We start from the raw sequence: 17,557 nt of genomic DNA, 5'->3' as shown, positions 1-17,557 counted from the left end.
GACCATGCATCATCTACAGCAATTAAATAATTTAAGAGGATCAGAGCTTTGAAGGAGAAAAAAAAACACTCTCCACAAGCAGTCTGAATTTATGAACGGTGCCTTTATGCTTGTCAAGTTGATTAAGATGACACAAAATTCCATAAAGCTACATGGCCTGCACAGAGGTGACCCACATCTTCAAAGGGCAACTCTTTCCATCATAAAATTCAGCTGCACTTTGAATGTCAGGAGGAAAATGTTCACATAAATTAGAGTCTTTACATTAACATCTTTAGCACAAGCCTGTTTTTCCCCCCAACAGCTACCACCTGGTCAACACAATCCATAGTCAAGCAGAAGTATATCTGTGCATTCATATGGAAACAATGCATTATTCTCATATTCTTGGAATTACCTTAAACTTCACGGTGTTTGTCAACACTTTAAGTGCAATTTCAGACTAAATCCTTTTGGTATTAAACAACACCCATCGTTCCCTCCATTCAAAATAGCTGTGAAAGGTTTGTAGTCCTCGCTCCTTCACACAGTCCTAATGAAAACGTCTCAGGTAGTCACAAAACCCATGACTGCAAACCTGCAGCTGATCGCATTTGCATATCAGACTTGGTAAATTAGATGCACAGCTGAAGTATGTGGACTAAAGTAATTCCTGCCTTGAGGCTCCTCTCAGCACCACCCTCTAAAAAGTCTACTTTTACAAAACAAATGCTAAGTGCAGGATGAGGTTTTCCTGCACAAACACAGCAACACAGTGATAAAGCTGAGAAAGATATGCAGTGAACTATAAAGCAGGTGTGAGCCAAAAAGTCAAGTAAAAGAAAAGAAAGGGAAGAGTTTTTTTTGTTGGTAATTTTCTGTCCTCAGGCTTTGCATGCATATGGTTTTTTTTTCCACAGGGGTTAAAATATTCAACTATTACTCTGAAATAAGTAAACAAGAAAATAAATTCAAAACTTATTTATGTATATCAGGTACATCAGTGAACTACAAGGCATTCAATGTTCTGGTGTATATTCTGAACCTGTTTCCCTCTTTCAGTTCCTTCTGCTGCAGATTTGTAACACTTTGAGGTAATTGGGGTAATTCCAACCTCATTGTATTTCAATAGGGCACCAATGTCTTCCCACCGCTAAATGAGGTGACTGACTGGTGTACAGACGGGTCTCCACAGGTTTAGAGGGAAAATGGGAGGCTTGAAACCTGCAGATACTGCTCATTTTTTCACAAGCTGTCTCGTCTCCATCCCAGTCCAAATTAATACAAATATGACAGCACAGACCAATTTCTGTCAAAATGGTTATCGTCAAAGAGCGTTCACACCAGGCAAGCATGTGTTCTTCCTCGCTTTCGTTGCATACATTTACCAAAGCATCTATATCAAAATTGCAGTCTTACCAAGCGTCGCCTTTCTTCTTCAACAGTGTTCAACAGCTGGGAGAACTCTTTGAATGACTGGGCTGAAACAAAAAGACACAACACTTTATACATTAAACATGTATTAAAGGTGAAATACTGCGTGTGTGGTAAATAAATGCATCAACATGTAAGATACATCATGGACAATATGGTCTCTGTCGAGTGATCCACTGTGTTGTTATATCCAGATGATAAAAAAAGATATTCTTTACACAGTGGCTCAGTCCTTAAACATCAGATGTTCATGGCACCCCACAAGCACTGTAGCATGGTGGTAAAATGTTTATTTGCACTGCAGCTTCAGAGCTTTCAGTGCACCACATTTTAGAACCTAATAAAATCATGCAGCTGTTCAATTTAAAACCAAGACTAGCAGTAAAGAAAAAATACTTCATGGAACCCACTGATTGCTTCCCTTTATTTTCTTCCCTTGCTAGGCTTTACAATATACTGTCACAATGTAGGAGAGACTGATGTGGTAGAGATGTGTTCACGCCATCCGGGCTATACTTCAGTAGCCTATATTACATTCTGCAGGGCCAGATGAATTCAGCATACTATACATCGAATCTTATCTGCTATAGAATTGTGCCTTGATAGCTTCACAGCTTCATTAAATAGAGGGCCAGATACAGCGTGGCCTCTGTTGGTCAGCCCCCGTGTCACCCCGTGTTCAGCCATTTAGCTTGGTCGAGCTGCTCAGCTTGCCAACACAGTAACATCATTATCAGCCGCGACAGCCTGGCATGGGGACCCATGCATCATCTTAGACACTCTGGTCCATTTACACACCAAAGCTTTTAAAGACCAGGGAGCAATGATTTTGTGCCAGTGATCCTGCAGGCAGGCTGGCCTCCTATTAACGCCATGAGCTCCTTTATCAACAGCACAAACCTCTCAGGGGGTAAAGGGCACAGCTGGAGCCAGTGATGGGACAAGATTAGACTCCAAAGAAAGGAAATGGGAGTCAAAGTGAGGTTACAGCTTGCATATCATTCACTGGTAAATGGAAAAAAGACAATAGACCTGATGAATCACTGAATAAAATTTACCACCCCATGAGTGGAGGAAAAAAGAAGATGAGCCTATACGAAAAATAAAGACAGACTCTGGCTGTACAAGTACAATTTTTCTGCATACAATAAGAAGACTTGAACTTAAATGTTGGCTTTCTGCTTGATATTTAACTTTTCAGTTCTAGATCTAGACCTCACTGACTTGTTCCACCCCAGAAGGCTCTGAACAGCTCTTGGAGACTAAAGGATTGACCTTCTGAGAGAAGGGCATGTAACTTTTCTAAAAATTTAAATTTCTATAGCCACATCAATCTTTTGGCCCCATTGATTCCTAGATAACTGGCGTGGAATGTGAATGTCACTGCAGGAAGTCATAGAGTGAAATCAATAAAAGGTCAGGTGAACCCGTCTGGCAGCACATACAGGATCCTGATGTTATGTGGGGAAGTTGGGAGCATCAAAGTGAACTATACCAATACTGCATCAAGACCGTGGCTGGGATTCACGCAAGGGTCTAGCGATGTCAGACAGCTCGGTTTCATTGATGACTAGATTGATTTCAACAGGCAGTTTCATTTTTCCCCTCAAATGGTAATCATGGCCTTTTCTCTCAGAGATAGAGAGCGAACAGAGTAGTGAAGCTTAGAGTATGAGGCAATCATTTCTCTTTAAGATACTGAACACTTAGACCCCATGCTTGCATGCAAAATAATTTCCTATTGCCGGGAAAAAAATCTGTGGTGTGAATGCAAGGAATTTAAAATCAAAGACTAGCACACGCAGTTTTAAGTTATTTCAATGTCATTATATTATTTGTACCAGTGTTGCATACACAGTGATTATTCCCACCCAAGTGAATTTACAATTGTCTGTATTACACAGTCAATAAAATGCATCCAAACAGATGCCGGTGGCCCTGTCATCTGAACTGAGGGCACAGCCAAACCACCGGCTTCTATTGTGCCAGTGGTTTGCACTGTAAATACACAGCAGGTCCAGATGCATAACAGGTGGGCAGTTGAAATATCCATTGTTCAATCTGAGATCAATATCGTTTTTGATTGAAGGCCAGGGAAGGGGTGCGTTGCCTCAAATTAAAGCGCGCATGATTCTAATGAGGCTTGGAATCGGGTGTGGATTTCTCTAACAAGCATAATTGATCTCCCGCACCCCTGCCTATCATACAGACGCTGCAGCTTTAGGAGAAAAAAGGGAGAAATGACTATTCATTACACATTCAGATGAACATTACAGCCTCATGTAGAGGAGGTCGATATCCAGTCTAGCCCTCACAGATGGACAGTAATTCAGCAGTCTCCAGCTTCACGGAGCGAAGGACTCAAGCTGGGGATAATGAGCATACAAAAAAAGAGAAGAGGAAGAAGAGGCCAGACTGGGAGTCCTGCCCATTAGAGTCAGAGAGGCCCACTGCACAGCTGCTTTCATATTCCTGTTGGAGGCTAGGAGGTTCGCACCTCCATTAATCTCTGACACTGATCACAATTAGTCCCTTTGATCTCTTATAGCATTGAGAAGATACAGGGGAAGCATCATAAGCAAATCAATAGCATTAATTATACATGCATTGCAGACAACTTTAAGATCTATAGTCCAAGCCAAATCCCATTCCAAGATTTTGCAGAGTGTGCTTAATTTAGTCTGAACACAGCTCCCAGTGAGTCAGACAAAGCTTTCCCCTTTTTTAAGCCTACTTTCACAAACTATAAACTGCCCAACTACAATAACATCATGTTTGAGCACTGGGTCTTCACCCAGAGGACAGCAGCCACTTGTGTGCAAGTATCTCCAAAAATAATCTTTCTGGACATATTCAGACTGTGAGGTGACAATCTGAATAACTGGGAAGAAGAAAGAGGAGTGAAGATGAAATACTACAAACAGAGAGAGAGAGAGAGAGAGAGAGAGAGAGATTTGGTTAAAACTGAACTTACCAATGTTCACCTCATCATCGGTCTCTGCGTCTCCTATGCACTCAAACTGGAACTCCTGCAGGGACTGGGAGAACTTTTGGACTGCAGCAGAAAGATCTGGAAAGTCAGAGGGTCTGAGCATCAGAAACACCGCACATAGCATAGTGCTCAATATTACACCACAGTTCATCTTACTCACGAGTCGACATGTGGGTTTGGATAATTTCTCCCTATGTGGATACTTAGTCTAGTATACGTATACACATAACCTTGGCAGTTCTGGAGTCTGCTGTTTGTGCTGGTCACAAATACAACAATAAAACAGTGGAGCTTAAGAAAACTATTGCTTGACAATTTCTGGGAGCAGAAGAGCAAAAGAATGCACTTTTATGATCTGCTGACTGTTCAATTCCACGCTCGCTGACATTCATACAATAACAATTCAGTGAGTGACTGCAGTTTCTACTATATTTACTTTATCACCCGTTCATTGATCATAATACTGAGATCTGCCCAGAAAAATTAAGCCCAGCTGAGCTGCCTAACCTTTCTGTCAAAAATGATGTAGTGCTCACAGAGCCCTGGATATAAATGTATGATGTTTATTGCATTCCAGAAGTTGAGGTGTAATAAAATGCTGTCCTAATATCTTAGTGACATTTGACGACTTCCAGAGAACAGGCTTTAGCTTTCTGTATTCCAGCTCTTCCTGCCTTTTTCAAATCTATCCAAACATTAACTGATGGTGTCACTGGAAAAAATTGGTATCTCTACAGTCTCAGAGGTATTTTTTCTGATTTTAAATTTGACAATTAACTTTTAATAACTTAAAACAGCCCTAAACATTATATGCTATAGCCATGTGCTACGTATGCTTTAACTTCGATCAGGGTTGTGTGTCCATCAGTTTAGATAGATATTGTTTATTGATCCCTCAGTTGGGAAACTTTGCTGTTACAGCAGCTCAAGGGGACAGACAAAGCACACAGTTAAAGAAATAGAAAATTAACTAAACATAATATATACAGAGGAAAACCTATATACACAAAGAAACATTATGTACACAATAATTACAAAGAAACAACAACAGGGTGAGATGGAATGGAATTTAGTATTTTAGGAGTAGGAGTTTAGCATCTTGAAAGGATCTAAATACCCATGAACCCTAGCAATTATTGTAGTGAAGAAGAAGCCAGCTAAATCTATCAGCAATTAGCCAGAATTGACTAAGAGTAATTGCTTATTGTTTGTCCTGATGAGTCAGCCAAAGTGTTACATGTCCAAAGAAGAATTTGAGGTGCTTTAATAGCCTCTCACCTAATACTACAGTTCCTCTGCCAACCAGTTGAGTTTCAGTGTACATAGTTGTCATCCATGCATATATAATATATGTACCACAGACTTTGAAGGAAGTGTTCCTCATGTGAGTTGAGGACCTAAAGATAGAGGACGTTGTTTGCTGTACAAATTGTGAATCCCCTTGTACTTTTCTGATTTGTGATACAGGATGTATAAATGAAACTGATTTGACTTGACCTTGTTAAGCTTTGTTGTTCCTTTTCTGCCGTTTGTCTTTTGGTGTGTAAGTTCAATGACAGAAACAAAAAACAGAGTCAAATTCCTTGTTTGTATTCCCATGGTTGGCAGGTTGAGAGTAGACAGTGCTTCAAATAAGGGTGTTGCTGCAAAGAAGCTGCAATTTCTAAAACGTGGATGCTTCACAAACATGTTCAACGTGGCAGCACAGAGGATCTACGCAAGCACCACAGTTTCAAGGTGACCAAATGTGAAATATGGTCACAATTTCTCCATCATAATGTTCTCTGGCAGAACAGTTTGATGTCAAAGTGAAGCTGATCAAAATATCACTTTTTCCCATTAAACGTGTGTGAAATTTGCCATAATTGGCGTATGAATTATTAAACAATTAGTTCATCCTCAGATATCATGCTCACAAGAATAGGACAGACGGACAGACAACCCAAAAACGTTATGCCTCTCGTCATGGGTTTCGCTGGCATTGAGACATGAAAACATGCTTTGAGAGGCCAGGTTTGGAGAAGCTACCTCGAGGTGTCATGAGATATCTTACCAGATGGGGCGGACGGACGGACAGACATGTGCACGTATGTATAGACAGATGGACAACATGAAGAAGTGATGTCACAGCAGTCACTGGTGCAGAGACATAAAAACAACAACCATCAAAACTGACCAATGTTCCACTATTTATCTTATCTCTTAGCTGGTTCTTCTTGTTATATAGTTCAGTTGTAATTGTCTAATTGGCTCTATATGAAACATTTTCAAAAGTTTCTGTGAAGTATCAAAACTGTAAACTCCCCAATTAGGCAACATCAAGGCATAACTGCTGAACTGTTCAACAACTGATTTTTAGTTTTTTTTTTCCTGCATGTACAAGAATCTCTCTATTTAAAGGCAGAATAGGCTGATTCCCTCTTTTAATTATTCACATTCACATTTGTATACTGGCATGAATTTTGAGTTACGACGGGGTATTAAGTTCTAACAAGTACTGTACAAGACATGGCGAAATAAATACTAAAGAGCAAGCGTAAAAAAAAATATGACTCCTACAGGAACAAAAACATAGACCTTAAATAAGATACAGTATATGTATCCTGGGATCTGCATGGTAGAAACCAGGCACATAAGTGAGTCTGATTTCAGTCAGATTAACAAGTTCATTTAAATTTGTTGGGAGGAAAAACTGTTGGACTGTTTTTAAGGCGAGGGGCAAAGTAACTGCGGGGCTGACCTGCGAATAGGACAGAGGGCATGAATCACATATAATTTCATTTAATTTTTTATTATGCAACTAATTTCTATTTGTTTCATACCTCAGTTACATAAAGGTTAGTGTGTGGGTCTGCTGTGTTACCACTGTAAGTACATTCTGGCTGAGGTGAGAGTAACCTATGTTTACATGTACTTAAAAGAGTGGGATGAAGCTCAGGCACGCAATGGAGGCTTTTAACGTTTCATAAATCAGCCGACTTCATAATTAAAAGCAAAAATAAGTTGGAGGCTCTAAAATACTCTGACATTTTAGTGGCTAGCCCACACACTTTGAAATGTACACATTTTCTCATATCCATTGTTGACAATGACTCTCTAATTGCTTCTCTCCTTCTTCTCTCCATCTTTACTTCAAAGAACTCAACAGACTCTTGCCTGGGAAATAAGAAATTGAACACGATAAGATTCACTAGATACTGCAGATACTTCATGAGATGGAAGATGCAAAGTGGAGGTTTTATTATAGAGTGAGCTTTGCACACTGCACCAACTCAGTGTTTAAGCTTGGCAGGGTTTGTGTTGCTGCTTGTAATTGTACATACTGTATGGATACAGTAACACGTGCCTTTTTCACTGTGCGTGCTCCGATAGCTGAGCTTTAACTGATCTCTTTAATGAAATATAATAATCCATCCATCAATTTTCTATAACGTTTATCTGTCAGGATAGCGGGGGGGCTGGAGCCAATCCCAGCTTGAAACACAATAATTACTGAAATTTAAAAATCATGAATAAGTTACAAAATTAAGAGCGTTCAAATTTCTTGTGTTTGCCTGAACTTGTCTGTTTGAGGTGAGCCGATAATGGATATTGTGTTAAAACCGTACAGCTCCAGCTGCGACAGCAATAATCTAAAAGGCATTCCAAAGTACAAGCTAGCATTCAAAGCCCACATAAATCAATGCTCTCGTCTCCACCGGAACATAAGTTGCTAGAAAAAACTTGAAAAAAGGAATTATGTAGTATTTATCAGTGAGTATCTTTTTCTTTACATAACATCAAGTTATGTGTAGGAACAGAAAAACAAGATGTCTTTTCAACGAGACCACAGATTGAAAGGCTCTTAAAGACATCCGCACTATCTCGAGTATGGTTGTCTGACAACTTGTAAATGAGAGGAACTTCTCCAGAAGATGCACTGTGCAAGTGATGTGGTTCTATTATTCCTGACTTGACTCTAAAGCTGCTGATTTGAGATCAATACCAAGCTGCAGTTGTCTGGATGAGCTCGCAGGACCATCAATAAGGAATGATCTTTTGGCTCTGGCATTCAGAAAGGCCTCAACCTCAAAAACAAATGTCTGTCACCGTCAACAGAGTGCATTGTTTCCTTATGGCCGCCAAAAACACCTAAAAAACTTTCTTTGTAAGTTGTTACAAACTGAAATGTGTCTGTGGCACAAAGTATCTAAAACTGCCAATCATCAAAAGTTAAAATGTAGTGGTCCTTAATCCTTAATCACAAATTTCAAGATATGACTTTTACACATTTACGACCAAAGTTCTTGAATGGGTGCTTGTGCTAAGACTACATTTAACAGTTGAAAAGCACGGCTCTTTTTGTTAAATGAAAAACATACTGTGTTGTAGAAAAAACATATTCATATTTCCAAATAAGGATATTTTGTTATTGCTGTAGAAGCTCAGGTTTCGACTCAGCACTATAACAGTAAGCCAGACGTTACTGCAGCATGAATATTTTCAGAGGCCTCTGGATTTGTTTTTCTCTGGGGAGGCTTAAAAAAGGTACCTTGATGTGATGTGCTCACCTCAGTAAAACTAAATGGTATAAACCATATTTTGATTTGTCTCAAAATGTCAATTTTACTCGTTTGACCTGCTTAGCATTCTTGGCTGCCACAGGGTAGGCAAAGCTTTAAAAGTCAAGATATTTGCTTCTAACTTAGCAAAGGCTCAGGAAACAATGCTTCCTCCACGATGGAACAAAAAAAAAACAACTAAAGTTAAAAGATTGTCTGATATTGCAGTTGGTGGTAAATTCTGAGCACTTTTCTCATTTTAACAAAGGAACGATCATTTTAGCATTTATCATTAGCATTTAATGGCTACAGCTCTCATTGAGCTTTGACAGCACTTCTGCATCAAGGGCTTAAGGGGGATGTGGTTGCTGCAGCTGCTGAAGCAGAAGCGAAGCTAGAAGTGGGGCCGCACTTTTACCCTGTTCCTCAGTAAGAAAATACTTCACCATCTACAAGTGTTGGCAACTTGCTCACTCACCTCACTGGAAGTAGTGAGGGAACTGATAACAAGCAATTAATACCCTGCAAAATAATACGCTATTGGAGTGATGAAGCTCATCCTGTACACACACCTATGCATGCCTGCTGGCTTTAAATTATTATTATTACCATTAAAAGAAAGAAATCACATGCTTAAGTTTGTTCATATGTATTACTTTTTTGTGATGATTGATCTGGTTGATTGTCTAAACACCTTCATAGTCTAAGTACAGTATGCAACTTCAGTCATAGCATACGTAAAGGCCAAACGAAACAGGTTCCCTACATGATGGGGCTTGTTATTATACCTCAATGTTAACATAGACATAAGCAAATATTTGCCATATTTAAATTGGCGATTAGTGAAAATGCTCCTGGCACAACTATTATTATTATTATTTATTTACTTTTCTTTTCTTTACTTTTCTATTCATATGCATTATTTACCAAGTTTGCAAATCGCCACAAATGATTTTGGCCCTCTACTCATAAGTGGGTACTGCAGAAAATATTGCTCAAGCAGTTACAAGGAAACCAACTCTAGTGATCACAAGACCAAGTAGCAAAGATAAATGGAAAGAGAATCAGTATAAAAGGAAGATAAATGAACAGCTTACATTCTTTTAACCTTAGGCAAGCAGTTAAGGCATAATCAGAGTTACACAGTCTAAGTTGTACATTTACAAGTTTTTAGTGGGAATAATGCAGACAAAGACCCTCTGCTTTCAAGTGTTTCATCAGTTTAAATGTCAATGCTTACTGTAGTTGTTATTATGCATCCAAATATTTTAGTCTACTAATGGAACTAAATGGAGGTTTTTCTTCATTAGCTTTATAATTGAACAATGGTGTTGTGTAACTTTAATAGCCAAATCTTACATTTGGTGAAAACTAAATGATGGGTAAGTCTACAAATGCATTAAAAAGAAATCCCGTTTTCATGTTTATGGTGCTCCATATTACAATGTTTAGCGTCAAAACTACCTCACAGGCGATATTGATGCATTACAGGGACGTAAAGCTGCAGGGCAGATTAGCATCCATTCTAGAAGCAGGGGGAAAAATAAAGAACAAAAGACAGGAAAAAGGAGGCATCTTCATTGGGTGTATCGGAGGTACAGACTTCATGGTTCCCCGGATATTTCATCTTACTCCTCAGCATCTCTTCTGACACAGGCAGGAATTTGGTGCCTATCACTTTGAGTATGTGTGGTGAAAAAGAGCTGTGCTGTTCAGGGGAGTAATAAAAGGAAAGCAGCATAATTTTGATAAGCTCTGAATATGAAGCCGTTATTTACCACATGAAGTGTAACACTGAAATAAAAAAAGAAAAGGATGCTGCAGCAACAGAGGTAAAGAAAGAAAATGACCTATTTTTTGGAATTTTTGAGTCATTAACACACTATTTATACCACCGCCTTAAAATAGTGACTTCTAATTTTATTACTCTCAGCAAACATTGCGTCTCACCCTGCATGCACTTTTCTGAGCACTGCATTTGACCCATAATAATGATTCTTCAAGCAGTGGACGTGCACAAATGCGTAACAGACAGAACAATAGTTATGGTTCACCGTCCTCCTGTGCACGTTTGAATTAAAGAGCAGAGGGCTGGCCCCCCAGCCATGGTATGACTGGGTGGAGGAGCTACCCCAGTAAGTGCCCAGTGTGTGAGATGTGAGAGAGGACTGTGGTTGTCAGTCACCACACAGCAGAGCCCCCTGGGTACACCCTTTATCTCGTCTCCAGGGCAACCACATACTACCAAATTCCATCTGCTGACAACCCCTGACAAAACACAGACAACACTGCAGGAAGGTCTGCAGGTTTACGGCAAACAGCTTAATAGGGCGCTCACTTCAGAAGCTATAAGGACACAAATTATATGTTTGGAGGATGTGCTTAAATTCTGCAACAGCAATTTAGATTTTCACAGTTTTGGGGCAATGATTTCCACAAACCATTCACAGGTAACATTTGAAAAGCATCATCATGTGTGTCATACAGGCAAAAAAGCAAGATTTTTCTTTCATTTCTCAGCTATACTGGTATTTCATGGTATTTTGCTATTTAAGCTGAAATGCCTCACTGCACTATTTCTTTACCCTTGCCTCAGTGTACAATCATAACAAACTAAAACATCCACACTGTTAAATTTGGTTTTACATCGCAGAAATATGAGTATACCCAGTATCACAGATCATTGCCTTACTCTAAACTAACTTAACCGCACAATCATAATGCAGTGTGATACTTAATGCTTGTGTGGTATTATTAATCAGCTAAAAATAACACAATATTCAAGTTTTTGCTCAGCAGGATTAGAGCTTTGCCGTTTTAGAATTGCTCTCCAAGTATAAAAGGTGGCGCATTAAAAAGCCCAACTTTAGATAGCAGCATTTGTCTTTTAATTGATTTATGGTTGAATGTGAGAAAAAGTCTCCAAGGACGCTCAGGCACTTGGACCTAAATTGCAAGAACATTGTTCATAAAACCTGCTAAACAGTTAAATAAATAATATAAAGTAGTTATTATAAATAATAGAAAAGTCACACTGCCGGCACCACACCACCTGCATAAAGACACAACAGTAACTCCAAAGTCCCATCACATATTATCTGTCTACCCCTGCAAACAGATGCGCATTAGCCGAAAACTTATATATTTATAAAGAAAATATATAAAGGAAGCATTTTAAAAATGCCCTGTTGACTAGCACATGTTGAGGCATGTTCACAGAACAGCAGTGCACTGCACCTCCAGCACTCTGTGTTATGTGACTGACATACTCATCCCAACACTAATTACTAAGCAGCATCCTTGTTTGTGCATTCACTCCTCTGAATATTCTTAGGGGTTTTAATGAAGTGCTTTAACACAAATTAGTGCAGAAAAGCTTTTAAAACCTCAAGTCACAGGCATAAATGTGTTCCACTAAAAAGCAGCCATTTGCACAATAAAGAATTCATCTTCGGCTTTTGCTTAACAGCTACATATTTACACTTCTCCTCAAATGACTCAGAATGCACTCAAGGTGTTTCTGTTTGACATTTACGAGGCGCTTTTCCAGACTTTACTATATGTCTCAGTCTTTTATTGAGTCAAAGCAAAAACACTCTGCTAAAATGCACTTTTTTGTAGAGCCGCTTGACTGTCTGCCTATAGGCTACATCAACATCATAGTGAGAAACACCAGAGCTACTTTATCTTGTCAGTGAGATACAGCTGATTTCAGATGAGAAGGTCTTCAAAGGGGAGCGCTTCTATGCACCCAGCTTAACGTGAGACGGGGAGATCTCTTTGATGCAACAGTAGGGTGCATTGTGCCACTTTGATTCCATTTGGAGGGATTGTAATGGAGGAGTGGCCCTTCAGGTAAGGCCTCTTCCACCTGCTTACTATTACGATCGCCTGTCAGCAGCCCAGCAGGGGAGGCAGGATAGCTGTGTGAGGAGAGCCAACCAGACAGGCCCTCGCACTCCTGGAGCATACCGAACATTTCCCACTGCTAAACTTCGTCTGAAACAAAAGCCCCATCTTCATACTGGCTGCTGTGGTAGCAGGCAGTAACTTCACGTGGCAGTTAATCAACTACTACTGCAAACTCATTTTTAAGTGAGACACAGTTTTTAATATGGCTGGATAAAACATGTGGCTACAGAGCCTAGTCAGGAACAATGATATAGTACATTTTACAATTCATGCTATTAAACAGTTGTCACACCATATTTTTCCAAAGCAAGAGGGGAAGTTTGGGATGGTGTAAAAACATGTTTGTGATTAAGACTTGGAACTTGGAGTAAATCACAAGTTTTAGAGGCATGACACTCTACTTTAGTGTTGTCAAGCTAAATATATCTTGTATAACTTGTATAATGACTTGTTTACAGCAATCCCCTGTGTGTGTGCTGACTATCGGCTACTTACAGTAATTAAATCAGCTAATCTAATAATTTTGTATCAGATGAGCAGATTATTACTGGGAAAAATGTATCTTTTATACCCACCTTTTCCACAGAATACACATCTACATTGTCCTCATCTATCTAAAGTGCTTAAAGCAATTGAAGAGATGGAAGATCCTGACCTGATCCTCTTTGATATGAGGCTGATGCAATGCTACAGCCTATTCTTAAGCTCTACAGAAAAAAAGATCTGAGTTATTAGCCGTGCAATTCTGCTGGAATGAAAAAAGCCAGCCCGGCCAGCCTCCATCATTTATCACCAAGTCTACGGCCTTTATACTGAGTTGAGAGATTTTCTTTCAGAAGACACACAGACAAGACATCTGACACAACTTCTGACAAAGACGAAGTGGCCTCTGAAAGAAAAAGCACTCAGAAAAAAAAAACCCCCAGAATTTCCCATTTGTGGTAATAGCTGGCATCAGACTTTTCACAACAAAATGTAAAAAAAAAACAACAAAAACAGCTGTTCTGTGAGGACTTCTTGCTCTTATCAAGGCAAGTGCAATTAGCAAGGAACACACTGCCAGTTAAGGCAATTTAAAAAAAAAAAGAGGTGGGTGCAAAATTAATTTAAACCTTCCAAACACTTCCTGATAAAACTTGGCAACCCATGGGACCAGGTGCTGGGGACTTTTTAATGTGCCAACCAAAGTCTGAGTTTAGCGTCTGCGTAGGCTAAGTCCACATGCAAATTCACCATCTTTTACAACACCATTGCTTGATTCATCACAAGAAAGTGCAGCCCTGTCATGTCTGCAAGCAGAGTTGATTTTAACACATATTATGAGTTTACCAAAGCAAAATGAATGCAAGTTAATGTGATTAAGGCCTCGTCATTTCATCTTAATATATTGAAATTGCAATTTGGAATACAAAGCACTTAGCTCAAATGAAAAGGAACTGCTTAATAGTCTTTGCTTTCATCGCTTCCTAATTATTTTAAGCTATTTGATGCTTTTCAGTCGCCTGAACAACACAGTATTTCATCTACACTGAGAAAAAATAAAGACAAAAAAGCATTTAAAGCAAATAATGCCACAATAAAAATGTCCAGCTGAAGAGAATGAGTGATTTCTTTAAGTTGTGGAGGAACAACACAAATGCATCACCTTATCATTTTCAGTCTGAAGAAGCAATAAAAGCAGCGGCGTGCCATGCCAGGCGACTGTAAGCGTGAGAATGGCGTGCTGGGTGTGACAATCACTTTGACTGACAGAGTAACAACACAGTACTTCAGAACAGACCTCAATCTGGAGTCTAACACATTTCCCTGCGCAGTCTGAAGGGAAGCAGCTTTTAGGAATACAACGTCTAATCCTTTTATCAAAATCTGTCCACAAAAACACCCGAGTCCCTTGCAGTGCTGCATGAGCTGTGCTTACCGCTTCGCTCAGCTTTATTGCTAAACAAGTCACATAATGTACTCCTGTATTTCATTTCCATTACATGAGTTCAAATTCATCAAAGCAGTCGAAGCAGCAGCAATACATTATAAATGGTATAATCCAACACACTGCCTGCTTTACAGTCACAAACACACACACACACACACACGCGCGCACAGGCAAAATGCTGTCCAGTCAAATGCTATCTGAGGGAGGATGGGGGATGGTTATACAAGCATGTTTACAGGACATTTCCTGTGGCTGAGCCTTGGGAGCATCATCTGTCCTCAGACAAACAAACACTCGAGAGTTCCCAAAACTGAAAGCTTCTGTGGAATTACTTTTAACAAAAAGCCCACATGCCATGTCTTCATTTAATGAAACAGCAGCCATTATTTATAGCTATTTTAAGGCATTAATACTTCAAAATTATCGAGGCGCAGTTGGAACGAGTAAAGATGCTGTTTACAGACTTGCTAAATACTGTAATTTTTATAATAACAACACCCATGCGTGTCAGCCATTCATTACTGTATGTATCCCAGGGAGGAGGCATCAGTCTGTGGCTGGTGAGCAGGCGTGGGCTTGGGGTGGTGGCAGAGACACAGTCAGCTAACATAATAATGGGCTGTCTCATAGTTTAGATGAAGCTAATCTTGCCGCATTTATAGAAGCTTATGAAAATTAAATGCTTCCTCGGATTCATGAATCTTCTTAAAAACCACCACTCTTTTAGAAACAACTGTGAAGAGACAAAAGAGCTTTTTAAAATGCTCAATGCACCTTTACTATTTCTGTTCAAGGGAGTCCTAAAGCACATGCCCGACCTGCTACCACTGTGAATGAGGATCAAGCAGTGGAATTTTTTTTTTTTGTTACAAATTTGGAAGAAAAAAAAATGAGTGAAGGACACAAGCCACCGCCTGAAGGCCGCTCAAGTCTGAGCAGGTTTCTGAGGGCATCCTTCACTGCAGTGGGACCGGCTATGTGCCTTTACTGCACAGTGTTTTATCAGGTTATAAATGAATCAATGTCATCAAATTGTGATGCATATTGTGTAGGTTTCTATAGTAAAAATATAATTTACCACACGATGCTATTTTTAAAATGTTTTTTTGTCTTCCGGCCAACTAAGTTTAAGTTTAATCAGGTAGGTATCACCGGAAATCCACCATTTCTGAATAATTTGTTTGTCTTACTTGTCTGTTACATGTATACACTTACTGTTGAAAATAATTTACTCTGTGGACAAATAAACTGTCTATGTATCTGAACCAGTCTGGAGAAAATATGTAGTAGGCGTCTGTGACTTCACCTTTTAGCCTTTTGAAAGGATGCTGTGAAGCTTGTCTTCTGAATCACATGCCCTGCTGTTAGGTTGACACTCGCAAGACTCAAGTTCATACACAAGCCAACTGTACACTACAGCCTAAGTGCAAAATGACAAAAGCCAAGTTAACAAGTGGTTGTTGAGCACCTAGAGAGCTTAACCGTTTCAAATGTTTTTTCTTGGGAGCTGGCCAGTCAATTCACGGTTAAAAAGACTTGCAGAACATGAGAGGTGGTGAGAAAGAGAACTGAAAGCAGAATGCCCACGGTGCTCTGTATGTGCTTGACTGAAGTGATAAAACATAATGAAGTTCTCATATCTGCAATTGTATATGTGTATATGTATATATACACACACACACACACAAACACACACACACACACGTATATATACACTGTTGCCCATGAAGTTGGAATAAAATGTTTTTTACCTCTTCTCATGAAATGATTGTGACAATGTGATTTATTCTTGATAAATAAAGTGTATATCTTCTCAACTTTATTGATCAAACTCTTCCAAACATATCACAGTGAAACTTAAACCACAATTAACCTTTGCAAACTGTGTATTCAGGCTTTAACAAAATTGGGGGTATTGAACAATTATTCCAACTTTATGGGCAACAGTGTATATACTCTTCTTGCTATAAGTTTCTTTTGAGTTTTTCTGTATGCAATTAATTAAAAAATGCTCTTTAGCAAGCAAGAGTTCTGAAGAAAAATTTGAAAAAAAAGAGTCTTAAAGTGAAATATCAAAGACTTTCTGGTAAAAACATGTCTGTTAATTCACTACCTATCACCAAATGAGTTGACACAGTGGTGATTGAGCCTGTGGCCCGCTGTTGGAAGCCCTTGTATTTGCAGTGTTTTTCCAGTGTTATGAACTGGTTGTCGAGTCGTCATTCGCGGGAAAAATCCCAAGCAGCCTTCATGATCCAGTGGTTGGTCAGCCAGGGAGGGTAAGCGGAGGCGGCGTGCTGTTTTCTCCAGTCTCTGCTGAGTTGTGAGTATATGGTAACCATGGCCGAATAAGCAAAGAAATGATCGATGACTACAGCTGCAGACACTTAAAAGGCAAGCACAAATCTAAAGAAAAATAAACAAATTTGACATTCAGATGAAGACAGACAGTCAGAACTGTCAGCAAAGCTATTTGCTATTTGGATCTCTGTTGCACTGAGATTTAAAAACACACCTGCAATTACCGCTTATCGCCATAGGTGCCGCCAAAGAGAATAAAACAAAGAACTTAAAATTGGCCACTTATCGTAAATTTGAATTTCTATGGAGAAGTTTTTGCTTTTAAGTTCGTGGAAGCTGTGTATACCAAGCTATGTGCCTTCATCATTTGGGAAATATGTTTATTTGCTTTACTGCAGAGAGTTAGACGAGAAGATTGACATCACTTTCATATCTATACAGTAAACATGCAGACACATTCAGCAGCTC

The 17,557-nt window shown here is 39.3% G+C and overlaps 1 protein-coding gene across 2 annotated transcripts in view; it reads right to left on the bottom strand.

The window, feature by feature from the left end:
• Nucleotides 1-17,557, bottom strand: part of LOC139200296 (rho GTPase-activating protein 42) — a 57,831-nt gene that overhangs the window by 36,313 nt on the left and 3,961 nt on the right. For both annotated transcript variants that reach the window (XM_070829554.1, XM_070829555.1), the window contains exons 2-3: nt 4,388-4,483; nt 1,399-1,460 (exon numbers count right to left, since the gene is read on the bottom strand). In XM_070829554.1, the coding sequence (XP_070685655.1) occupies nt 1,399-1,460; nt 4,388-4,483 (158 nt within the window). The remainder of the gene's footprint in view (nt 1-1,398; nt 1,461-4,387; nt 4,484-17,557) is intronic.

The sequence above is a fragment of the Pempheris klunzingeri genome, chromosome 4, assembly GCF_042242105.1.
Source record: "Pempheris klunzingeri isolate RE-2024b chromosome 4, fPemKlu1.hap1, whole genome shotgun sequence".
NCBI lineage: Eukaryota > Metazoa > Chordata > Actinopteri > Acropomatiformes > Pempheridae > Pempheris > Pempheris klunzingeri.
Note: the sequence above shows the minus strand (reverse complement) of the source record. Positions and strands in the feature narration are given on the sequence as shown.